Here is a 24,471-nt window from a genome sequence, read left to right on the forward strand (position 1 = left end):
CGTATAGTTACCTATAGTTGTTACTTCAGGCTTTGCTGGATTAGATTGATAGCCACTTTATGTGCTTGTTCTGAGCCTGCTAACCTAGAGAGCTACGTAATCGAAGCGATCTATACACTTTAGCAACAGCTCTACTCATCTACTGAATACCTCTCCTTTTGCACTAGCACTCCGGCACTATCGACTCTGACCTGCTCCGTCCAGAATCTGACCTCGACGCCAAACTCCGTAATGTCGGGCCCGAGAAGCGCAGATGTACTATTAGTCCAATCCGCCAGAACGGTTATTCCGTCAACACCGTACCACAGGACCGTATAGGCTTCCTGGTGCGGGTTCGGCACCTGCCTAAGATTCGCAAGGGGGAGCAAGGTGAGAGTAACGTTCGTCGAGCCATCCGGCTGAACCTCCTGCGTGATGTCGTCGATTAGGGTGAGTTGGTCAAGCAGAGACAGCCACAGTCCCTCAATGCAGGCGTTGCAGAAATTAGATGAATAGGTGTCTCGCATTAGACAAAGATCGTTTGTCGGCCTGTATGAGGTTACGTTCTTGTCGGAAAATCTAAACGGTTATTAGGTATTAGTAAAGGTAGTGAGTGGCCTGCGTGAGGCAAACTTGGCGAAGCTCCGTTTACTTACGTCGGGTATAATCCGTGGTATTGTGGCTCGAAGTCGAACCTAGACAGAAGCGTGTGTGAGACAAGTGAGTTTTAGGTAGGACGGCGAGTAGCTTACTCTTCCTCATCCCCATACTCAATCACCTCGAAACTACAAAGCTGCGCGCTTCCTTGCCTCTCTCCGTTTAGTAGTGTGAATTTAATCTCATGTTCTCCTGGAGTCAGTGCTTCGTTGATCTTAATATTGTAAATGTAGCGATCCTCTCCAACTGCGGGATTCCACTCCCAGCCCGCGTCCTTCCCATCCATCTCTACCAGCAAGTCGCTAGTCGCCGTCACGCCGCTTACGCTGACTTGGAGCAGATGGGTGGAATATGTGCCTGCCGACGTGAAAGTCTGACTCCAGCTCTGCGACGTATTCAGCAGTGTCCAAGGATATTCCTGTACTGGCATGTTTGTCCGCTGGATCTTAGGCTCGGTAGACGCATCTGTATACCACTGGGTCCAGGGCACCGATTTGGTGGATTTTGCCGCATTGACACCGGTGTAAATTTCACCGCCGTCATATTCTTCGCCAACGCCAATGATCGAGTGGCCTAACTCGTGACGAATAATCACAGGTCCGTTATTAGGCGAGGAGGTTGTAACGCTAGAAAGTTTAGCGACGAATAAGCACGAGATATTGTGTGGCTTACGTGAACTCGCCGCCTAGTCCCCCGTAAAATGGGTCGTTTCCAAGGAGAATGGGAAAATCGCATGCATCTGTTGACTGACAGGCAGCGCGTGCTACTTCGGGCTTATCGTAGTATACACCACGAAGCTCAGTGCCATCGCGGTAAAGTCCATAGACGGTACTATTGGGATGCATTGGTAAGTATCTAAATTGGGCTAACACGAAATTTGCGTAAAAGGGGGAGACTTACTCCAGGGGCTTTCCACCACTACCAATGCCACTCTTTTAAGACGTCAGACAAACGAAATAATGTATCATGTATTATATCATGTATATCACGATGAACACCACTCACCTCGTTGCTCGGTGAAAATCCAGCCCAAAAGTTTAATACAGGAAGCACGTCGACAAATGTCTGTCCGTCAGTAATGTTATTTGCGAGAAACAGAGCATCGGCGAAGAACTTGTCTTTCTCATCTTGGGTATCTATCCGATTAGGTACAGTATTAAGTCAGTTTATGAGCTTAGAACGTCTTTATAGAATGTAGTCTTTTATACAAGTACGTACATCCGTCACCGAAGAAGATGAGGTCGACACGATTGCTTGATGGTCCATTCACGATGAGAGGCCGGATCTCTAAAGGAGGCGGAGCGACGTCTTGCCTCGCTTGCAGATGCGGGACGCCATCTATCTCGTGGTCTGCGAATTTCCCCTCCCACTGGTGTTCGCAGAACTGCCCAAGAGCGGCGCCAATGACGGCGGCTTGGACGAGGAAGCTCTTGACAGTATTCATTGCGGGGTTCCTGGCAGGCGAGAGGAGATAAGGCTCACTGGCATTCGGGTTGAACGATGGCCCTCAATTTATATATTTGCCATCGCAACGCTCACCGCATACGATGGGTATTTTGCCATGCGTGGGATAATTTACCTTCCGGAAGCGGGTTGAGTGTGATCCTTGTAACCTTCCCTAATCAACCATTAGGTCGCACCCGTTAGCATGGGTACGACGGGCCGGTATCGCCAATTCTCGTATGTATCTGCCAAAAACACAAAAACGTGTTGTTCGATTGTTATCGCGAATATACATAGTAGATATAAGGCAAGGAAGAGATAGACTCCCGTGAAATCCTTGGTTATAAATTTTAAAAGTTGTAAAGCGTCTACTCTGTCTCAGTTTAGGTTGTCGATTGGATAAGATCTTTTCGTATAGATTAGTACCTTTTTTACAGCTTAATATCTATTTAATCTTACCATATCTTAAAGATTAATATTCGGCGCCTTTGTATGCTCTTCGTCGTCGTCTGTCTGTTAACGTAGCGCCTAGTTGTCTATGATTGGTTGCTCGAATTGTGGAATTATAAAGAACGCCCGGACCACTTAGTTCGGTTATCTTTCCGAGGGAATTTTATGTTCAAACTCTGGAAATTGATAAGGTAACTAATTGATAAGGAAATTCCCATGCTTACGTAAAAATGCGCGGTACCTAATTGATAAGTAATTGATACGAGCCGCGAACTTTGGTATGTTATGAATTAGAATTATCTACCTAAGTTATTCAAAAAACTAAGTATACGCTATTACCGATATGCTAAAACAACTAAAAACTATCATCTTAACAATTTTATAAATATGACGACAACCATTATCGCCACCCAGATTGTATATGAGGTAGCTAACGGCTTCCACAAAATGATAAGGTAGCTTGTTTCTTGTTATTGTAGGTATATGCAAAGAGTTATATAAAGCCTTTCGTATGTTCATATATTCATATGTAACGTTGAAGATGACGGAAAGGGCAACTAGATGTTAAGGAAGTCCACACTAACCGGGATGTAGTTAATGTTTTCGTACAAAATAGGTTGATAGAGTATCGGGTATAGAATGTGGAATACCTCAATGCGCGTGTTATTATCTTGATAGAGTGTACATGTACCATTCAAATGCTGTATTCAGATGCTGTCTTGACGGAGGCTATGTCGGTTCCGGTCTCGATTGAGCAGACAAGGATAAGTGATCAAGAGGCAGCCAAGACCGGGGTTAATCCTTGCCATTTACATACCTAGATTAGATACATATTGGGGATATGGAGCACCGCCGGAAGCCCGTCGTACATCCTTGTGCCGGCCGGGATGGACGCTTGCGAGCAAGTGACCGATCATAGTGTCTTACATACGAATATCCATAGTTACTTTTGATGTTTTAATCGCTACTATATTATTACGAGCTCTTTGCAAATAGTGACTCTATGTAAAACATAGTTTGGAAAGAGTACGCGACTGATGACACTAGAGTCGACAACGCCCTGAAGTCTCCGCCAATTGTTAACTTAACTAGACACGGGATTAACGCGGGTTTACTGGAACTACGCGTTCTTTTAGTTTTTTTAAAAATTAACCCATTAATACATTCTCCCAAAGTCGATATGTACCTATATAAATGTTTCATCTTTGAAATAGCTAGTTCGTCATCATTTCGTATGATAGAAATTCCTTGGACTTGCCGCGTAATGGTGTTTTAAATGGGGTTTCGAACCTGGTAGATACTAGCGTGGCTCGCGAAGGGATAGGAACTTGTCTATCTCATCAACTTGTAGTTCCCTATGGGTAAGGCTATTGCTAATAATAGTAGATATGAATCCTAGATTAGTAAAGTAGAGTCGTACGTATTGAGGCTTTGCGATTTCACTACTACTGGATGGTACTAGGGAATGTTATGCACGCGTAGTTCCTCATCTAGCCACTTACCCGGTGTGGGTTATGGGTAGAGATCAGACAGGTAAACCTACTGTTTCTCGCAATGTACTCGTGTTTTTCTACGCATCAGCGGCTGAGTTAATTATGGGATACCGATGACTGACGTTGGATAGAAAAACAGCCCCTTTTCAAGGGTATTGTCTATTAAAAAAAGGGAATAAACGTGTACATATGTATAACCTGAAGAAGTCTATTGCTCAAGACTCAATTTACCATAATCTTAGACACTCTAAAGTTGCCTTTTCATATACGAGAGCTACCATTACCGTCTTTACTGTCGATACCTCTCACTTTTATAACATCTTGCTCTTTGAACGATCGCAGCGTATTTCTACTAGACGCTTAACTACCTGTCTTCGGTCTTTCTCTAATCTATCAAATTACCATTGACTGTATCAAAATGGCCTACGCGTCGAAATACACCCCGAAGCCACTCACAGACATTTTTACCAGTGATACCGATATCGATCGGCGACAATGCACTCGGACTGTTCCAATGAAGGTCCTTATATTGGGATGCGGACGAACAGGAACCATGTGTAAGTGTTTCTCAAACACTAGAGTGAGTTCTCAAGAATTACGGTTACTGACTTAAAACAGCTATACGAGCCGCAATGAAAAAGCTTGGATATGTTGATACCTACCATATGATGAACTGCTCTATCGAAAACCCGCCTGACGCTCTCCTGTGGATGGACGCGCTACGGGCGAAATACGACGGTGTCGGCGAACCGTTCACCCGCAAAGACTGGGATAAACTTCTCGGCGGCGCGCAGGCAGTATGCGACTGGCCCGCCTGTGCATTCGCAAAGGAACTCATCGAAGCGTACCCCGAGGCGAAGGTTGTGCTTACAGGACGCGACGTCGACTCGTGGCACGCATCGACAATGCAAACGGTGTACTGGCGAGCGATGGACCCCGAGCTTCGCATCTTGTCCCGCTTCAGCTGGGCTGCTAGCATGTACTACCCGATGCTGAAGAAGTTCTTCGATACTTTTTTCGAAGGAAACTTCCCCGAGAAGGGCAAGGCTATTTTCACACGCCATTACGCCGAAGTCAAAGCTATGGTTCCCGAGGAGAAGCTGCTCGAGTATAGAGTCACCGACGGCTGGGAGCCGCTGTGCAAATTCCTAGGCGACTCTGTACCGACGGACTGCCCCTTTCCAAACGTCAACGACAACAAGAACTTCGTGTTACGATCGCGCCGGAGGAATAGATGTCAGATGCTTAACGTTGCGGCGCAGGTTGTGGAAATGCTGCTGATGATTGGGTTGGCATGGTACTTGGTATTTCGCATTCAGTGGAACTTGTTTTAACTTGGCTTGTTCTATGGTGTTATGGTGTTAATCCTGTATTTAACATATCACAGTCGCAGAACCCAACGGACAGATATTAGCTAGGGAGATGCCTGTTAAATACACTTGGTTCTATATTTAAGAATGACTCTTTCTCTCTACCTACAAGCATTTCTATAAAAATGTCTGTGATATAGTCAAGTGCTAATAGAGTTCTTATCGACGAGTTGTTTAAGTGAGTCCCTGTCATGCGCACTTTGCTCTACAACTTGCTACGAGATCATCTTAGCCGCGTGCATCGTCATTCTCGGAATGTAATAATGTGAAATATCATGAAAGAAAATATATGGTATAAATTGGTATCTTGTATATATAAAAAATGCTAATTTGGTACAGTTGGTAATTGCCAATAAACTGTCGGCCTATTATTCCAAGCTACAATTCCTATCCACAGACAAACGGCGATAACGAGAGCACAGCCAGCTATAATGACAAGCTGAGTTGATAGACCTTCACCATCCATGTAGCTCAAGATACCGGTAGGTTTTAACTGTGATACATTAATAGAGTGTATATGTGCGCGTGAGGGTATAGCAGTCTTACCTGGTCTTCCATCTGTTCCGCACGAATCGGTTCGCTAACACCCAGCATGTATCCTTCGGTATGCACTGCTATCGCTCTTAAAAACCGAGGATATGGCTTAAGTATTTCGAATTCCGTTTCGAATCCCAGACGATCCGTTCGATTCAGCTCTTTCCAGTTGCCGTCAGTGACGTTAAGGTCCTCAGCCCCCTGAAGAATCCACTGAGAGACCTCGGTTGCCCCATTCCAGCTAACGTAGAAGCTCCAATTCCTTCCGCTGTTCTTTCGGATAGCTGATGTGGGACTCGTCTTCGGCATTCCATGCCATTCGTACTTATACACCCGGTAAGACTGGACTTCCGCCGTCCCAAACCTGCTCTCGGGTCCGAAATGCGTGTCGCAGAGGACGTCACCGTTGCTAGCGAACTCTGTAAATGCTGCAGAGTTGCCATAGCCGAGAAGCACGTTTCCATTGGGGAGTGATTGAAAAGACCCCTGAGATATACCATGGATCTTGTGCGGGTTGAAATATTCCGCAACAACCGACACGGTCATGGCTTTCTCGTCAATTTTCAGTTTCAGACCGCGAGTCGGTGCTATGTCGCGATGAACATCGTCGACTCCATTGTCGAAAATGGTGATTGTATCTTTACCAGACCATCGCGCATCATGCTGGTAAGCGAAGTTCGTCGCAGTACCATTCGAAAGATCTTGGAACATGTTCCTCTTACCGCCAAGAACCCATATTACTTCACCGGTGGTGCCGTTGATATATGTCAGACTATGCATGTAGCGACTTGAAGTGAGGTAGTTTCCCCTGGAGTCTTTGTCTATACTGTTCATATGGAAGAAGTCGTACGCACGGTCGCCCTCTCCGTCGTCACCGATCTCCCTGTAACTGTCGGCCAAGTTCCAATGATCTAACGCCTGCCATTGAAATATGGCTAACCCTGTCTCAAGATCGATTTCTTGAATCACACAATCCCATAACGGTCCGATGTGAGTCTTTCCAACTTCGGTAAGATCTCGTTGGACTACATTATAGACTGTAATTAGGGCAGTTCCGGCTTTGGTGATTCGGAAGTCGTGTAAGTCTGCATCGAGCCCATAAGCCGCTCCAACTTCTCTGAATAGAGAATATGTTTTATCCAACTAGGATCTATTAGTAAGGATTGCGTATAAAGGTACTGGATATAGGTAGTATGTAATATACCATTATGATGGTACCAGCACCATGTCCGCCAACTGCATCATCCCCAGCCCAGAAGGTCAAGTACTTCTCCCCTTTGTATTCTTGCACCATTAAGTTATATAACTGTTGTCTATTCCACCCGGATGTCCATATTAAATCGCCGTTGCTGTCGAGAATAGTTGCTTGAGGCTCACGAGTAGCACCACCTCGGGGAGTTAGAAGAGTGTATAGCGACGAGTCGCATGCTTTGCTTGACTGCAATACGTCGAGCTTAGGTACTTCTAGTTGCGTGGCAGACTTGAACACTGTTAACGGATGTGGCCCGTAGGCATTGCGCTCGTAGCCAAAATCATACGAACTATCAGAAGGCCTTGACGGTATCCCGTTAACAGCGCCAACGACAGCAAGAAAAGAAGTCCATGATAACCACATCATAGTGTTGAGCTACCGGATATTCAATGTCGATACCATATTCATAGCACCAAAAGAACACGAGGAATAAGGCAATGGATATCCTTGGGATATCCCACATAATGGACATGCCTTGAACTTATCACGAATACTAACTCCTGCTGCGGCTCAAACTGCCTACGTACCATACAAGTACGTATACTGGCCTATTCCACTTATATTTGGTCCGGCCACACATACGACATTCTGGGGGAGGTTCTAAGCATATTTCCTAAGTGGCATAAATTATGTTTCGAAACGCTGCTGACGAAAAACAGGATGAGCCTCGGGTTGGGCTGAGTGGTAGTCTCCACTGTGCTATCTAGCATTACGTCGACACGCGGCCCGTAACATCATTTTCTATTCTAGGCGCGGGCTCCACGCCCCTCCTTTTTACCCTACGAATCTTGGCACGTCCAACGCTTCATATAGGTTTGCATTGCTATCCTGAAATGATAGGTTAGCTGCTATTGCTATTTTAAACAAGCTACTATTATTACGTAGACTTATAGTAGTTACTGCATAGGTGGTGATGATGCAGATGACTTCGTAAGAGGTACGTTAGGTAGTCAAAACAACTGGTAGCAGCACCGGCGCTCATCTTGTCACTTCATTTAATTTTGGCCAATACCTCAAAGCATTTCAGTAGTTACCCTCATACAGAACAGAACAATTATGAAGACATCTAAATACCTCACTATATTCCTATAGACGTTCATATTCTATTTTCTTTTTTAATCATTCTCTTCGGCTTCCTATTACATTCCCATTTGTATTCTGAGTTTAACTTCATAATCACAAGTCACAATGCAACATGCCACAATAGCATCAATGGCATCGGCATTCGCCAAGAGTGATAGCAAATACAGAGCCTCATATGAGGTGCCCGCCTTAGTTAAGGTGAATGATAATAAGTATCCTCGAGATAACGAGTCACAATATTCCAAGACGGAATCCAATGACGCATCCTGGATGTCCCTCCCTCGCAAAGACCAATTGGCAATCATCTTCCTGTGTCGCCTAGTCGATTTCCTGCAGGTAGCATCTCTACAGGCTTATGTCTTCTTTCAACTTAAAGCCATTGACAATACCCTCTCCGACTCCGAGATATCAAATCAGTCAGGCATACTCCAAGGTGCTTTTACTGGAGCACAAGTCCTCACTGCGTTTCTCTGGGGTAAAGTTGCAGATGCCAGCTGGTGTGGACGAAAGCCAGTTCTCCTCATTGGACTCTTCGGAACAGCAGTTTCGTGTCTAGGTTACGGATTTGCAACTAGCTTCTCCTGGGCTGTATTTTGGCGCGCCGCTGGAGGTGGCATTAATGGTACTGTGGGAATAATGTAAGTAAAAAGGAATCTGAAACATCGAATAGCAGTAAATCATTTACTAATTGATTGCCATGAAGACGAACTATGATTGCTGAGATCACAGTCGAGAGAAGATATCAGTCTCGAGCCTTTCTGATACTGCCTATTAGTTTTAGTTTAGCAAATATATTAGGACCTCGTAAGTAACTATTTTAAGCCTCTGCAACATATAAGTATCATATTTTAATGCTGCTTATAGTGACGGGAGGTTTGTTAGCCGATCCCGCAACATCACTTCCATACCTGTTTGACGAGGGTGCTATTTGGAGTTTTGGCTGGATTCAGAAGTATCCCTATGCTCTACCAAGCGTCCTCAATGCCGCCACCTTGGCGATCACAGGTTTAGTAGTATTCTTTGCTCTTGAAGAGGCAAGCCACTCCGTGTATCTTACTGTCTACTCTAGCTAACGGAAAGGATAGACTTCAAGCGAAAGAAAAGGGAAGAGAGACATTGGCATATATCTTGCTTCTCGTCTAAAGAGCATCGCGCTTCGCGAGCCTCCTTTAGAGAGTGGTTATTCTAAACTCCAGCCATGGAATTCTCCAGACAGTCCAGTTGAGTCCAGGGAAGATAACGAGGGACTACCCGCGTACGAGAAGCCGAAGTCCAAGAGAAACGGAAGAACGCTGCCGTTTAGTCGCGTATGGACACGAAATGTTATTTCTACATTAATAACGGAAGCATTCTACGATTTTCAGCTCGGTGCATTCACTAACATATGGACGCTTTTCCTTTCATCGCCCCGCTCATCGCCGAATGAAACTGCATCTCAATCCTTACCATGGATATTCACAGGCGGGCTCGGCATGCCTGCTGCGACAGTTGGCGTTGCGACATCTATCTTGGGAATCTTAGGCATTATTCTTCAGATTTTCTTCTACCCCTTTGTCCACGCGCGCTTGGGCACCTTACGTGGCTTCCGGTGGTTTTTGCCATTATTCCCTATCGCATACGTTCTTGCACCATATCTCGCCGTCATACCATCATCCTCTCCACCGTCGGAGCCTGCCTCAGGCCCTGCAATATGGATATACGTGACTTTAATCCAATTCATTCAAGTTACCGCACGTACGATCACATTGCCAGCTAGCATTATATTGTTAAACAACTGCAGTCCTCACCCAAGCGTGCTGGGTCTCATTCATGGCCTCGGACAAAGCGTGTCAGCGAGCTTCCGGACGATTGGACCCATTGTAGGCGGATGGTGGTATGGCTCGGGGCTGGAAATGGGGATGGTAGGTTGGAGCTGGTGGGCTGTTGCATTGGTCGCGGCTTTAGGTTGCGCATCTGCGATGCTTGTCTACGAAGGAACTGGCCACGAGATCTTGCTCGAAGGTGAAAAGGACGAGGTTCATTCGGGGTAATAGTAGTTGATTATGCACAAGTGCATTCTGGTTTAAACTCTCTTATAAACATGTATTCAAATATTGAACTCACGTTTCCTTCTATCTCCTAACTAAATAATTGGTATTACTGGTGGTGAATTCGTCTTTGTCTGTCCACCTTGGGCTCCAGGCCCTTTGCTTGGCGTAGCGCACACCCAAGAGGTGAAGCCAAGAATTTCTTTCCCGATCAGGATACAACCCATGATCAGATTGGAGCGCCTATGTCGAAGACCAGGTTTCTCCGCATGCACTGTTTTTATATACCGAATTCATGGAGGTGGAGTCAGGAACATCACCGCCAAACCAGGTTTATCGTAGCATCAAGCTGGCGTTGTTTATGTAATTGCTATAATTTTCCCGTCCATTGAAAAACTGATGCTACCTCCTGGTGTCTTCGCATAACTGAGGTCGTGTATATATTAGTTCCCATAGTTGTATCGTGAAGAAAGTTGATCCCAAGACTTAGAGTGGTCAACGAGCACATATCTACCTATATAATAACGATCGCAATCATGCGTACCATCTTCACCGTACTCGTAGCGGCCTTAGCCAATACCGTAGCCGCGAGTCCTGCAGTACCGCGGCAAGCTTCTAACTACGTCGGTTACCTCATCTCGACCTTTTCTGATGTTAATCCAAAGGTTCAATTCCATCTCTCAAACGGAAATAGTGCTTCAAGCTTCAAGTTCTTGAACGGGGGAAATGCTGTGCTAGCTTCAACAGTGGGGTCGAAAGCTGTTCGAGATATTTTCCTCGCCACAAACACTGCCAGGTCTGAGTATTATTTACTTGCTACTGGTAAGACTTTCAAGATATCAATGCCTATGACTTATCTTACTAACATAACTCGCAGACCTAGATGTTAAAGCCTCGGGATTCTCATGGGACGTAGCTACCAGAAAAGGGAGCCGTGGGATTGTCATTTGGAAGTCATCTAACTTAGTTGATTGGTCAGAATCGGTACTTCGAACGTATGTATTACCATTTGTACATAGAGACGGGCGTATTCTAATAACTCTTTTATTCTAGGGTCGAATTGGATACCGCGGGCATGGTTTGGGCGCCATCAGCAGTATGGGACGACGAAACCTCCCAGTATTACCTATTCTGGGCTTCGCGGCAATACTCTGCTTCGGATACAAACCATACAGGGTCGGCTACACCTGATGCGATCCGCTACGCAGTTACGAGAGACTTCGTCACCTTCAGTGAGCCACGCGACTACATGGCTCCTGCGAATACCCCCTTGATAGATCAAGAATTCCAATACCTTGGAACGCCAGGAGCCTTCACTCGATTCTACAAGAATGAGACGACCAGCCAGATCTCGCAGGAGATCACTTCCGATGGCCTTTTCGGCACTTGGACCCATGTAGGCGACCATATCGCAACAACCTCTCAACGTGAAGGTCCGGCATCGTTTGCCGACAACGTGACCCCAGGCCTCTACCATCTATTCCTCGATGACTACACGCAGTACATTCCGTACGAAACTACAGACATCAGGTCGGCGGGAAGCTGGAAGCAGTCGAGCACGTCTGGATTCCCTACAGGGTTGAAGCATGGCTCTGTAACACCGTTATCGCAAAAGGAATATGATGCCTTAGCAGCGGCATATCCAGCGTAGGGTATTACGGCCTGGACACTAGGAAATTTTCAAATGTAAAGTGTTTGCTTGTTATCCAAGCACTAACCCAAGTTTTTAACCCTTTCACCTTTCAATCTTTCTTTTGAAAAGGTGTATGTATATGGCAAGCCGACGACTCGTTAACTGGGTCGAGACACATGCTGGTTACATTAATACAGATTGTTACTCAGCCTCTTTGTACGGGGAAGGCGATAGCTAAAATTGAACCATACTAACAGATTTCGGGGAACCTGTGCTATACGACATTCTGATATAGGACATAAGTGCATTATATAAATGCTGGATAACCGCACACAGTTCAGACCTAGGCTTAACAATTACAATAACAGAGAACTATTTATTACATATATCTGGAAATTGACAATAACTGGTTCAGGGGCAACTATTAAGCCATAAAGTAAAGGCTTCAACATTGGCCTGTTACCCCGCGCTCTACCCAAATTCCGCCGTTACATACTGTGCTGCTAGTCCATAACAGCAATCCCTGGCGTGTAATGCATCTTGGCTTCCTTTACGACCTTGATGCCTTCAGCGTGAGGTAGGTACCTAGGTAGGTAACAGGTTTCCACCCGCTCGCAATATTTAGAAAAGTCAAGCTAAGCATTTGAAGCCCAGGGGTCGTTGGAAACCGTTATCATCGACTTTCCCTCTCATTTCTTGCCAACGTACAACTTGGTCGGGTCGACTTCATTCTGCAAAATGTCGAGCGCGGTGGTCGCGATAGCCTTTGGTGGCGTCGCAGCGACATATATATTTCTTTGGGCACTCTTACATCTAACTCAAGACGACAACGAGCCTCCGACAGTCTCTAACTCTATCCCTTTCATCAGTCCCTTGCTCGGTATGGTACGATGGAGTATGGACTTCTACTCGTTCATGAGGTAAGTGACGATCCTTCACCGTGATTAGTGATCAAATAGTGAGATCTAGATAAGACACTGTTAACACTACCGACTGGTAGGAAACGCTATCATGACTTGCCCATATACACTCTGAGGATCCCCGGTGCTCGGATTTATGTCATCAACTCCCTGGATTTTATCCCGGTGGTGCAGCGTCAATGGCGTACCTTAATATTTGCACCCATCCAGGTCAAAGCAGCGCAGGCGGCCATGGGCGTAAGCAAAGACTCAATCGCCATCATGGAACGTGACATGGTCACCGAGTCCGGCTTCGTCAACGGTATGATTAAGGCCACCCATCCTACAACAAGCCACGGCCCGGCGCTGGATGCTTTAAACGCCAAAGCATTCTAGATTTTTGACAATGCTCTAAAAGGGCCAGATGCACCGACGACTATGTCCATGTTCGCGTGGATCGACACACTAATCATGCATGCTACTACGGATGCCGTGTATGGACCATCTAATCCGATGCGAAATGCCTCAAATATCGAGGACTGGCAGTAAGTATCTGCATACCTATCCACCCGCGTAAGTTAAGGTCTATGCGCCAAGGGCTGATCTTAACCACTAGCAAATATCATCCAGCCCTTATGTTTCTCATGTTAGACATTTTCCCACAAAATGTCTTCTTCAGAGGGGCAATACAGAGCCGCGACAATCTTGTCAAAGGCTTCGCAAAGTATTATGAAGACGGTAGCTATAAGCAAGGATCTGCTTATATCCAACAGTTCACCAAACACTGTATTGACCAGAAGATACCCGAAATCGATATCCCACGCCTACTATTAGGCACTGTTTTCAATAACATCGCCAACACCTCTCCATCTGCATTTTGGGTGATTTACCACGTCTTCAGCGACCCAGTTGTCTTGCAAGAGTGTCGCGATGAAGTAAAGCAAGCTGTCCAGGATGACCCGGACGGGACTTCCACAATCCATCTCAGCTTCGTTCTCAACTCATATCCGGTCCTTCTTTCCACATACAACGAAGTTTTCCGCTATCACGGCATGGCCAACTCGGTGCGCGTCGTGTCGGAAGATCATATGCTGGATAATAGGTACCTGCTTAAGAAAGGTGGTCTTGTCATGCTTTCCGCCAGAGTTCAGCACAAAAACCCGGCCGTTTGGGGAGAGAACGTAGACGAGTTCTACCACAAGCGTTTCATGAAGCAGTAAAACGGTAGTGGTAAGCGTATTAACGCCGTTGCCTTCCGTGGATTTGGCGGGGGAACGACGCTTTGCCCTGGACGTCACTTTGCCACAAGCGAGATCTTATTATTGACTACCATGTTGCTACTTCGGTTTGATATCCAACCGGCTGATGGGAAGCCTTGGGTGCTCCCGTCGACCGCCAAGTCATCTCAAGCAGAGGCCATGGAGCAGCCCGACGACGATATCAGTATTAAACTTATACCCCGTCCCGAGGCGAGCGGTCGAACGTGGCGCGTCTCATTCTCGGGACAACAGGGTGCCGAATAACTGGCACAGAAGTAAGTGCACCATATCGGTATCTAGCCAAGATTTAGTCCCAAATCCTGTTCGAATAGTATGTAGCTTAAGATATGTCGATGGAGTATCTACGCTGCTAGATCATTGTGGTTTATTTAGAATCGATTTACTAGATATTGTCGCTTTCGTTTCTCGCTTTCTCGCTTTCGTTTGTCGGGTTCGTTTATGGAAGAGGATAAAGAGTGGGACTGGAGCTGAAAATTAAGCTTAGTGCGGGGTCAGAAATAGAATTACCGCCTTTTCAGCACACGGGCCACCTGCAAGTCAAGTGCTTTAGCGCTAACTTTAATTATTGCGAATAGGGGACTTTGTAGTGGACCTTATGAGGTATGTAAGCAGCAGAAGTTAAAGATGTACCTACATGTAAAACATACCTAAGATTAAACCACCTAAGATTAAAGAAATATTTTACAGTGACGAGATTCCTCAAAAATAGCACACTCGCAGTTCAGAATAAAGACGCTTAGGACAGTAGAGACGAACGCAGAGACGGAAAGAAGATATCACAAATAGTCGAGTTCATCGATACAGCTGCATCTACGAAAATCATCGAGGCCATTTTAGACGGAAATAAGTAGCGTCGTAATGCTTCTTGAATATAGTCTAAAAATAGTTCCAATCAACTACAGGTCATCAGGATCTTCAATGCTATTTGGTAGAGATGTTACTTAAAAGAGCAAGGTAGGTAGGTAGGTATTAGGACACTCGAAATATTACATATGGCAAAACCCACATCTCGTTGAAAATTACCGGTTTAAGTAAAGATTAAGCTATAATCTTTTAAAAGCTTCATATTTTACTATACAAATAGATCAGTATAATAGCATTGAAGATCCTAACCTAGGTTAGTGACCTATACATTTCGACAAATCCACCGGTGGACGGATTTTGCGCCGACGGTAAAGCACAAAGCCCCATTTCAATCCTCCGATTCCAAAGATCCCGTCCGAATTTGTGGGCCACCGACTAGATGCCGAGTTTTTGTGGATGGTCCATGCAGAGCCGGCAGGATTGATGCTTGTTCGCCGCTATTCAGTCGTGGCACAGGTATGCAGGATGAAACCAGCTGAAGATTCATCGCCTATGTAGGGATTATTTACCATCGTGGGTATTTATCAATATACAACCTGTTTTGTATGTTATTTGTATAAATATGGTGGTAATTTCGTCCAAGTTTTTACTCATCATGTCAGCCAAGCTAATAAACACCAACAATCTTATAAGTCAATCATCTGGTTATATATTCAAAGCCTCTGTTTATAAGTCTTTAACATAGATATTCAACTTGAGTGTATACATTTTTATTCCCCTCCTCATAACTTACTATCTCCTATCGACCTCGTTTGAAACAATGACGACCATTCGCAAAGTTGTTATCGCCGAGTTTGGTGATGCCGATGTTGTCAAAGTGGTTGATGACATCTGCCCACCCCCACCACCAGGCCATGTCCAGATAGCAGTTGAATACGCAGCCTTTACTGGCGGCGATGTCAACATGCGAAAGGGTATCTACCCTTTTCAGAAGAGCCCACCTTTCACTCCCGGGTATAGTTTGGTCGGGACCGTCCGCGCCAATGGTGAAGGTTGCAAAGCATTTCAGCCCGGCGATGTTGTAACGATCCTGTCCAAATACGACGCCGAAGCGCAACTTTGCAACCAGCCCGAGAAATACTGCATTAAAGTACCCGATGGCGTCGACCACCAGCAAGCAACGGTGCTGCCGTGCGACTGGAATACGGCATATGCGATGGTTATGGATACGGCAAAGGTTTCGAAGGGTCAAAGTGTGTTTATCCACGGCATCAGCGGGTCCGTCGGTACGGCTCTCATGACTCTGTGCAAATTACAGGGAGCCGAAGTATACGGCACGGCCAGTCAGCGCAACCACGATGACATCCGCGCATACGGCGTCACCCCGTTCGTATACACGGACAAGAAGTGGATGGACAAGATGAAGGAACTTGGGGGTGTGCATGCTGTCTTCGACCCGCTCGGATTCGACAGCTTCGACGAAAGCTTCTCCATTCTGGCACCGGACGGCATACTTGTAGCCTACGGAAACAACGGAAAAGCGCTTGACGGACATAATAAGAGCCCGACGTGCCATATCATAAAAATGTTCGCGCGCGGTCTTAATCCGATGAATAGCAAGCGCACCACCTTCTACGGAGTCTTTCGCCAATCGTCTACGTATAAACCCCACGTCACGACCTTGTTGAACATGGTGAAGGACGGGACCATCAGGGTCCCAATCAAGAAAATTTGGGATTTAGAGGATATTCAGAGCGCGCATCGGGAATGGGGTACCGGGAGCGGGATTGGGTCTCTGCTGATTAGGATTCCTCAAAAGTAAAGCTCATTGGCGAGCTATTTAAAACTCGGGCATTTCTTTTTATTTGGGGGTTCATTCGCGAAGAGCACAATAGCGAAATGTGGTGTTTGATGGTAGCGTTTGATGGTAGCGAGTTGAGTACATGGTTGGATTGGACCTTTGATAAGCTATTGCGATATATATAAGATGCCTGTTATATATAAGATGACTAGGTTACATGTATTTACTTTATAAAGACAAGTGATGGTATATTGTGATAAAAGTGGTTAGTTACAATGGTAGATAAGTGTATAAGTGTCTGGCCGGAGCTAGATGACCCCGATATTTATCCCATTCTGTACCTAAGCAAGCGTGCCTCCATAGGACAGCGGACGTGTGCTTACGAATACTGCGGCGTCTCGGAGTGCCGAAAGTCCGTCTAGCGATCCACTTTCAGTAGACCAATAAACCTGAATGGTTAAGAAATAATTAACAGGTACATGTAACTAGCGAAATAATACCGTCGAACTATTCACTTATAAACTTAGAATGATTAGAAATACCTTATAGATACACGCGTGGCGATAGACGATTCTATTACTCAGAGTGGTACAGTGGATGACCGCCTCATATGTACGTAGACGCAATATATGTATATAACTGGCCTATGTACATGTAAGTCTGTTACTCAACTACAACCTTTCTTTCCATCCATATATCAAATATACCACAATGTCAAAACCTTCATTCGCCAACCCGACAATCCCTCGGGGTTCTACCGTTCTCGTTACTGGCGCCAATGGTTTAATTGCTTCTCATGCCGTCGATCGACTCCTAGAAGCAGGCTACAATGTCCGAGGCACCGTTCGCAACCCTTCAAAGTGCACGTGGATGGTGCCGTTATTCGCATCGCGTCATCCATCAAGCCGGTTAGAGATCGTGCAGGTCTCGGACTTCGGTGCGCCCGGCGCATGGAATGACGTTGTCAAAGGTGTCGCCGCCGTTGTAGCCGTAGCTGGTGGTGTAGGCATAGCAGTGTCGGATATCGACAAGGCGCTCGAAGAGGAGGTGCCGTGGAATGAAGCGCTCCTGCAGGCAGCGAAGAACGAATCTACCATCAAGGCATTTGTCTATACAAGTAGTGCATGGGCAACATGGACACCAGATCCCACCAAGAAGGTCAAATTGACGGAATGGACTTATAATGAAGATGCCGTGCGAATAGTCCGGAGCGACGCTACTCCTGAGGAAAAAGGAATCCGGCCGTATATGGCATTTAAAGCATTGCTTGAGCAGTGGATTTGGGACTGGGTTAAAAGAGAGAACCCGTCTTTCACCTTCAACACAATTCTCCCCGAAACAGTTATCGGCGAATGTCTAGACCCCGAGAATCAGGGCATCTTAAGCACATGCGGCATGGTGAAGTCACTCTACGAGAGCAAGAACCTAGAGGTTCTATCAATGTTACCGCCCCAATGGGCTTCTGACACGCGCGACACCGGCTTGCTTTACGTAGCGGCCCTGATCACTCCCGGGATAGACAGGGAGAGGCTTTATCCGTGGAGCGACCGGTATAGCTGGCCTAGGATTGCCCAGATTCTGAAGAAGCTGTATCCGCAGAAGGATATCCCGGTCTTGGAGGATGACGGATGGGATCAGACGGAAGTGCCGAATGAGAGGGCTGCAGAATTGCTGCGCGGCTTAGGCCAGGATAGGTGGACCAGTCTTGAGGAGAGTGTGAAGGCTTGTGCGAAAGGCTTCGTGAAGGATTGATCGCACATTGATATGGCCATGGCAAACTTTTAATGAAGAGATTGAGAATATGATATTTAAACATATAAGCATGTCCTTAAGGTTAAAGAAGATGATTTCGCTAAGCCGGACAAGTATGCATGGCAAAAGAAGATGAATTATTTTCGTTAATCCTGCCTATATTTAGATACTACCTATGAACCCCCCCTTTTACTTACGCAGCCTTCAGCACTATCTCCGCCCCCTTAAGTCCATCCGCCTCTGCACGAACTATAATATCTCCAGAACCCCCCGATTCCGAACGTACAACAGCAAGGGCAAGTCCGCTAAAGGCGTCACGCGTCAAGCTCGGAAACTCTGTAAAGTCGGCGGGGTTGCCATTGTCAGTTGATATAATCTCGGCAGGGCCAGAGATGGAGAACGTGATGGCATTGCTGGCTTCAGGTACAATCGTACCGCTCTCGTCGGTAACAGCAACAGTGATAAACGATAGGTCGTGGCCGTCGCCGCGGATTGTCGTGCGGTCCGCTGCGATATTTAGTTTCGCGGGCTCGGTAGCCGTCTTCACCGTATCCTCGGCCCATTTAGCACCGTCTTTATACGTGGCGACGTGCAGCTCGCCCGGCGCATAGGTAACGTTATCCCATCGGAAGCGGTAGTTAGATGGTTCTCTTTGGAGTTTACCGGCGGATTTTCCGTTGACGAATAGTTCGGCCTCGTCGGCGCCTGAGAACACGTGGACTGGAGTTACTTCGCCGACACGGCTGGGCCAGGTCCAGTGAGGTAGGATGTGCGCCATAGGGCTGGAACTATGTTAGTAGCTACTTAATCAAGGAGGGTATATTACATGAAGGGCTCATCATGGGTTTGCCTGCTTGTTAATATAAGCAGCAAGACATGAATCTTTTAAGGGATATCGAGGAGCTTGCTTTACGTACTATCAACCGGTCAGTTCATATACCACGAAGAAATAGTGCCCAATAAACGCCAAGGGCAAGCAGAAATATAATGGATGTGCTTACCAAATCAGGGCGCCAACGGGCTTGGTACAGGTAGAAACGGTCCTTCTTAAACCCAGCAAGATCAATGATTCCGAAGTAAGAACTACGGGCCTCGGTGTCGAACGGGGTTGGCTCGCCCAGATAGTCCCACCCAGTCCACACGAACTCGCCCGCAGCATAGGGGAATCTATCCTGCATTCCAAACACCTTGTCTGGCGACGAGCCCCAGGAGACAGCGTACAGCTCGTACGCACTAACGAATAGCGTCGTGGGATCCGAGCCCGCATTGTCGCCGACAGTCGTGCTATTAGCGCTCGTTACCGGGAATATGTAAGTCCCGCGCGAGCTGACGCCCGACGAGCTCTCGGTGCTCCAAAGCACCTTTTCGGGGTACGTAGAGTGGTAGCTCGGGTACGCCGAGTCGAACGATGTGCCGCGGCCCTCGCCCTGGTAGTTCAAGCCGGGGATATCGACGGCGTCGGAGAACTCGCTGCCAGCCTTTGCGTTGTTGATGCCGGCGCTGACTTGTCGCGTTGGGTCCTCTTCCTTTATGATGCCGTGGAGTTCGCGGGCTGTTGCGCCGCCGGAAGAAGTTGCTTGCTCGACGATTTCGTTGCCGAAGCTCCAGGCTATGATGGAGGGGTCTAAGATAGAAAGGGTCAGCTAAGTTTTCATAATCTTCTTTCGCTGCCATCGTAAGAATATTCATACGAGTCTAATATGACTTGGAGACCAAACAGCTAGGCATATACTACTTTTTAAATAGGATGGAAATTCGAATTTAAAATGGTTCTAGGTGGTACTTACGGTTACGGTCACGTCGGATGAAGTTGCGGAGATCCGGCTCGTGCCACTCGTCGAAATATACGTGGTAGTCATCCTCGATCTTTTGCTGCTTCCAGACGTCGAAGATTTCATCCAAGACCAAAAAGCCGTACGTATCCGCCAAGTCAAGCAGCTCAGGGGCAGGTGGGTTGTGAGACATTCGAAGTGTATTGCAGCCCATCTCCTGCAGCAGATCTAGCTGACGCTCAGCTGCTCTGAGGTTGAATGCAGCGCCGATCGAGCCGTGGTCGTGGTGGTTGTTGGTGCCTTGGATGTAAACTCTCTTACCGTTTACATGAATTCCCGTGTTGGCGTCGTAGGTGATATATCGGATACCAAAGCGCGTCTCATGGGTGTCGATGACGGTACCATTAGAGAGAAGCCTCGTAATGGCGACGTAGAGGTTAGGTTCTTGATCCGGCTTAGGTCCCCAGAGTCGTGGATTTTCTACCGTCACCGAAGCATTCACAGACTTTTTGCTGCTGGTTGCTACGCTTGCAGTTGACTGTGGGAAGGATGCAATCACGCCTACCCCAGCTTTCCCGGTCGCAGCGTCGAAGACGTATATGTCGGTCTTTACCTCCACCTGGCGACTGGAATTCCCCTTGTTTTCAATCTCAACGGTTAGGTCGACATCGGCCGATTCTGCAGACACAACAGGGGTCGTAATATACGTGCCATATTGCCCAATATGAGTCTGATCAACCTTAACAAGCCAAATATTGCGGTAGAGACCAGCACCGGGGTACCAACGTGAGAAGTTCAAAGGGTTGTCGATTCGAATCGCTAGCAGGTTCTCTCCAGCTTTTACATACGGAGTAAGGTCTAAACGGAAAGAATTATACCCATAAGGCCATCCACCAATAATTTGACCGTTAATCCATATTGCAGAATTAGACATGGCGCCATCGATATCCAAGAAAATGGACTTGTCGGCGTCGCTTGGCGATATTGTCAGATTGCGACGATACCATCCTACACCGTTGATAGGCAAAGCCCCCATGCTATTAGGAATTCCTGGCGCATGGAAAGGACCCTTAATGGCCCAATCGTGCGGAACGTTTACAGTCTCCCACTCGCTATCATCGAATGACGCTTGCACATACTTGACGTCGCCGCCCAGGGCGGTTTTCGCAGGACGTTCATGCTTAGCACCATTGACGATGAAGTCGTTGCCGGAAGGGAGAATCCATTCCTTTAATATGTCGTATGACAACGAATCTGGATTTGATTCGAACCGAGAAAAGCGCCAGCCCTCGTTAACGCTAACGCGCTCACGGCCTACCGATGCGACTTGATATTCGTTAGACAGTCTCCTAACGACACCCGCTTCGGTAACTGAAGGATATCCTAACAGCAGGAGTCCCGATAGGAGCAGCCCGCAGGCATTGTACACCGTTCGCGCAAGTGGCGCCATGTTGCGATGTGCGTGGACAATAAAACAAATTGACCTACCTTGGACTCTTAGTTATAGAGTGAGAACTTGCTCCGCACAGGTAAACCGGAACTCCATTCTCGGTGAGAAACTAGACCGCTACAGCTACGGCGCCGAGGAACCCAAGAAATAAAACTTGAAAAAATCCCAGTCTATCATCCGATGAGAACCGAATTTGGATACCAATTCCTCGGGACCCGGGTTATTTCTAGTCGAATAGCCGGAAAGCAAGCCACGGGAGTTCAGGCCTCTTCTTGCTTAAACATCTTCATTTAGCCTACGATTGGTGGGAATATCACATTAAATGGTACGATTATAACAGGGATTAGATCATATGAGGTAATCCCCACATTAGCTAGATGGTACCTTGCATGCGAATGGTCGATTATGCGGTGGGAGGACTATGATGGTTGATGTTACTCTTGTAGTGTACGCAAGCTCCCCAACCCCTTAAATGGAGAGCTTACGTACACTACACAAGTAAAGAAAATAGATGTCATTTTATTATCAATAAGGAGAATTTATGATTGCTGTTAACAAAAGGATTGATTGCATCCAGACTGTTATGCTCGGAGTTAGAGAGACAAGCGAAGTTCGAGTCAACTTCATTGAAAATTATTAACTATACCTAGTAGAACAAGATATATACATTAATAATCGCGTCTAATAACCAAATGTTTACGTTTTATTACAAAGCGTTTCGTTTATGGGTCTTTACTATATACTATGAATCTCACTGTAATATGGTTTGAGTAACTGGAGGTTATAATAGAGGATGATAGGTAAGATTCTCCGGTGTGCATCTTTAAGAGCCTCAGTAAATAGATACTACCTACCTAAGTATTCGAGCAAACGAAGACTTTGTGTTAACAAGAAGTAAATCCTATGAATTAGACATAATGACTGTTTTGTCACATAACAAATCTATTATATTGTAAAGAATAAGCAAGACAATGAGACAAAGCCGTATAAACATCATGGCACCCAGAATTCATAACCGCAAAATGCGCGTATTGGATTTACGTCGTTTAATTGAGTTGCAGGTTTCGTCTAAAATTGCCAGCAAATTCAAACAACTAATAACCATGTATCCTTGGATCAATTCTCGTGGAGGCAATAATGGTGGCGGCGGTGGTAGTAACTCATGGGGAAGTGGAAGAGGTGGCCCCTGGCGAGGCGGAGGAGGAGGAAGAGGCGAAGGTGGTGGTGGTAGAGGTACTCCCTGGGGAGGAGGCGGCAGTTGGGCAACCGAGAAGAGCCCAGAAGAAGAAGAGTCCGAAAAAACTCTCGACGCAATAAGGGAGTTGTTTAGAAACGATACTCGCTTTACATGCGAAAACCCACTCGGAGATATTCATAACGGCGCAGCGATGATTATCAAGGAGGAGTGTACTGTGGAAGGGCAACCGAGGGTACGAAGATTCGTCGTTAAGGCTGGAATATCCGGCGCCCATCACAGCGTCAGAAAGGAGACGCGGCACTTAAATGTGAGTCTGTTAAACTTAAGCAGCTTAATCCTTGCTTGCTACTGTTTGCTAATATTGTCGTAGAGTCTCGCCTTCGCAGAGCACATACCTCGTATTATCGCATTCCAAGATCATCCACTTATGAACCTCGGGGTTCCCCTTTTCGTTTCGGAGTATCTAGAGCACGGGACTCTAAGCCGATTCCAGGAGAGATTAAGAAGAGCAGACCAAGTCTTACCAAATCGTATTCTATGGTCTATATTCCTCTGCCGTAAGACCGAACTTGAACTATTGTCGACGTGGGCTAATTGGTACATAGTAATACGCGCATGCATAGGAATGGCTTGGCCTCCACCCGGTCCAAATGTAGAGCCAGAGCAAACTAGACCAGACGATCCGACGACACTCGCACATAACGACATGCATAACGAAAATCGTGAGTGACCTTTTGCTTATTCTTAATGTCTTTGGCTTTATGAAGCTCGTAGCTAATTTTTCTTAGTTGTCTTTGGAGACCTAGACGTGGTTTCGATCGAACCTAACTCGAGCGACCATTCCCTCATGCCAATACTGAAACTAATCAACTTTGGTGAGTCGGTTGAATTGCCTGAAGGGACTGACGAATACCGTTTAAATGAGACCCATGTTAACCAGCACGATAGGGCGTTGAATCTAGCAGCACAGTAAGTATATTAAATGATTTTACGTATCATGGATCACCATCACTAATCTAAATCTATAATCGACTAGAGAGGTATAGCAGACGTAATAGGAGTACAGACAAGAACGTATTAGATGTAGGGGTCGTAAGTCACCCTCCCTATCCTCACTTTAATCGGACCGTCTTAACTAACAACACAAAATGATAGAATATGAGCCAAATTATTTCTCAACGTAGATCAGTTTTCCCCAACGAAGCCCGCGCACTAATCCGAGACCCCGATATCCACCCCAGCCTCGATCCAGACCTCCGGTTGTTAGTCCAAAGGTGTATTGCTGTTGACCCTCTCAACAGGCCCACGTTGGATGAGTTGATGGAATTGTTTAACAATTCCTACTTTAACAGGCCTGCAAGTTACTATGGCGCCGCTGGGGAAGGAGATGGGCTCGAGTCTGACGAAACTATAAGGAAGATAGTTTCCACATACATCTTGAGCGCTGATACATCATAAGTTGGATCAGGATGGTGATATTGTTCACTAGGTAAGACCTTAGCCGGGATAAACTAACTCGAAATTGGTGAGATTGATTTTATAATGTAAGTTCAGCTCATGTCAAACCGACTATCGATTAAGACGTGGCCAAGTT

General features: G+C 46.4%; 10 protein-coding genes across 10 annotated transcripts; 7 read left to right on the plus strand and 3 right to left on the minus strand.

Annotated features, from left to right (window-relative positions):
* Positions 1-14: 14 nt before the first annotated feature.
* On the minus strand, positions 15-2,653 carry F4813DRAFT_356114 (IgA peptidase M64-domain-containing protein; the record flags this gene model as incomplete). Its single annotated transcript, XM_049242943.1, has 8 exons — positions 2,539-2,653; positions 1,855-2,485; positions 1,642-1,772; positions 1,537-1,568; positions 1,309-1,467; positions 732-1,262; positions 636-674; positions 15-558 (listed from the first exon to the last, which is right to left on the minus strand). Coding segments are annotated over exons 2-8 (1,541 nt in total), but the record flags the coding sequence as incomplete, so codon positions are not given.
* A 1,391-nt stretch (positions 2,654-4,044) lies between these two features.
* Positions 4,045-5,356, plus strand: F4813DRAFT_395613 (uncharacterized protein; the record flags this gene model as incomplete). The annotated part of the gene is made up of 2 exons (XM_049247719.1): positions 4,045-4,579; positions 4,641-5,356. Exons 1-2 carry the CDS (start codon positions 4,441-4,443, stop codon positions 5,354-5,356), a joined length of 855 nt encoding a protein of 284 aa, XP_049100697.1. The 5' UTR covers positions 4,045-4,440.
* Positions 5,357-5,698: 342 nt separating this feature from the next.
* Positions 5,699-7,544, minus strand: F4813DRAFT_395615 (ASST-domain-containing protein; the record flags this gene model as incomplete). The annotated part of the gene is made up of 3 exons (XM_049247720.1): positions 5,699-5,885; positions 5,939-7,069; positions 7,131-7,544. The coding sequence occupies 3 exons, from the start codon at positions 7,542-7,544 to the stop codon at positions 5,718-5,720; spliced, it is 1,713 nt and encodes a 570-aa protein (XP_049100698.1). The 3' UTR covers positions 5,699-5,717.
* Positions 7,545-8,223: 679 nt separating this feature from the next.
* F4813DRAFT_395617 (MFS general substrate transporter) lies at positions 8,224-10,291 on the plus strand (the record flags this gene model as incomplete). Its single annotated transcript, XM_049247721.1, has 5 exons — positions 8,224-8,412; positions 8,455-8,899; positions 8,965-9,065; positions 9,126-9,295; positions 9,347-10,291. Exons 1-5 carry the CDS (start codon positions 8,367-8,369, stop codon positions 10,289-10,291), a joined length of 1,707 nt encoding a protein of 568 aa, XP_049100699.1. The 5' UTR covers positions 8,224-8,366.
* Positions 10,292-10,614: 323 nt separating this feature from the next.
* On the plus strand, positions 10,615-12,224 carry F4813DRAFT_356124 (glycoside hydrolase family 43 protein). Its single transcript, XM_049242944.1, has 3 exons — positions 10,615-11,110; positions 11,166-11,283; positions 11,342-12,224. Exons 1-3 carry the CDS (start codon positions 10,825-10,827, stop codon positions 11,937-11,939), a joined length of 1,002 nt encoding a protein of 333 aa, XP_049100700.1. The 5' UTR covers positions 10,615-10,824; the 3' UTR covers positions 11,940-12,224.
* Positions 12,225-12,803: 579 nt separating this feature from the next.
* Positions 12,804-14,343, plus strand: F4813DRAFT_380236 (putative 25-hydroxycholesterol 7-alpha-hydroxylase; the record flags this gene model as incomplete). Its single annotated transcript, XM_049245545.1, has 5 exons — positions 12,804-12,841; positions 12,922-13,142; positions 13,239-13,365; positions 13,437-14,001; positions 14,056-14,343. 5 exons carry the CDS (start codon positions 12,804-12,806, stop codon positions 14,341-14,343), a joined length of 1,239 nt encoding a protein of 412 aa, XP_049100701.1.
* A 1,170-nt stretch (positions 14,344-15,513) lies between these two features.
* Positions 15,514-16,987, plus strand: F4813DRAFT_356131 (GroES-like protein). The gene has a single exon (XM_049242945.1). It carries the CDS (start codon positions 15,725-15,727, stop codon positions 16,724-16,726), a length of 1,002 nt encoding a protein of 333 aa, XP_049100702.1. The 5' UTR covers positions 15,514-15,724; the 3' UTR covers positions 16,727-16,987.
* Positions 16,988-17,208: 221 nt separating this feature from the next.
* On the plus strand, positions 17,209-18,653 carry F4813DRAFT_43341 (NAD(P)-binding protein). Its single transcript, XM_049248479.1, has one exon. The coding sequence runs from the start codon at positions 17,417-17,419 to the stop codon at positions 18,455-18,457; it is 1,041 nt and encodes a 346-aa protein (XP_049100703.1). The 5' UTR covers positions 17,209-17,416; the 3' UTR covers positions 18,458-18,653.
* On the minus strand, positions 18,554-22,369 carry F4813DRAFT_43365 (glycoside hydrolase family 2 protein). Its single transcript, XM_049248481.1, has 3 exons — positions 20,245-22,369; positions 19,487-20,081; positions 18,554-19,239 (listed from the first exon to the last, which is right to left on the minus strand). Exons 1-3 carry the CDS (start codon positions 21,677-21,679, stop codon positions 18,651-18,653), a joined length of 2,619 nt encoding a protein of 872 aa, XP_049100704.1. The 5' UTR covers positions 21,680-22,369; the 3' UTR covers positions 18,554-18,650.
* Positions 22,370-22,674: 305 nt separating this feature from the next.
* Positions 22,675-24,335, plus strand: F4813DRAFT_388507 (uncharacterized protein; the record flags this gene model as incomplete). The annotated part of the gene is made up of 5 exons (XM_049246709.1): positions 22,675-23,184; positions 23,248-23,599; positions 23,666-23,846; positions 23,924-23,969; positions 24,033-24,335. 5 exons carry the CDS (start codon positions 22,675-22,677, stop codon positions 24,333-24,335), a joined length of 1,392 nt encoding a protein of 463 aa, XP_049100705.1.
* Positions 24,336-24,471: the final 136 nt, after the last annotated feature.

The sequence above is a fragment of the Daldinia decipiens genome (genome assembly GCF_022478715.1).
Source record: "Daldinia decipiens strain CBS 113046 unplaced genomic scaffold F4813scaffold_12, whole genome shotgun sequence".
Lineage (NCBI taxonomy): Eukaryota > Fungi > Ascomycota > Sordariomycetes > Xylariales > Hypoxylaceae > Daldinia > Daldinia decipiens.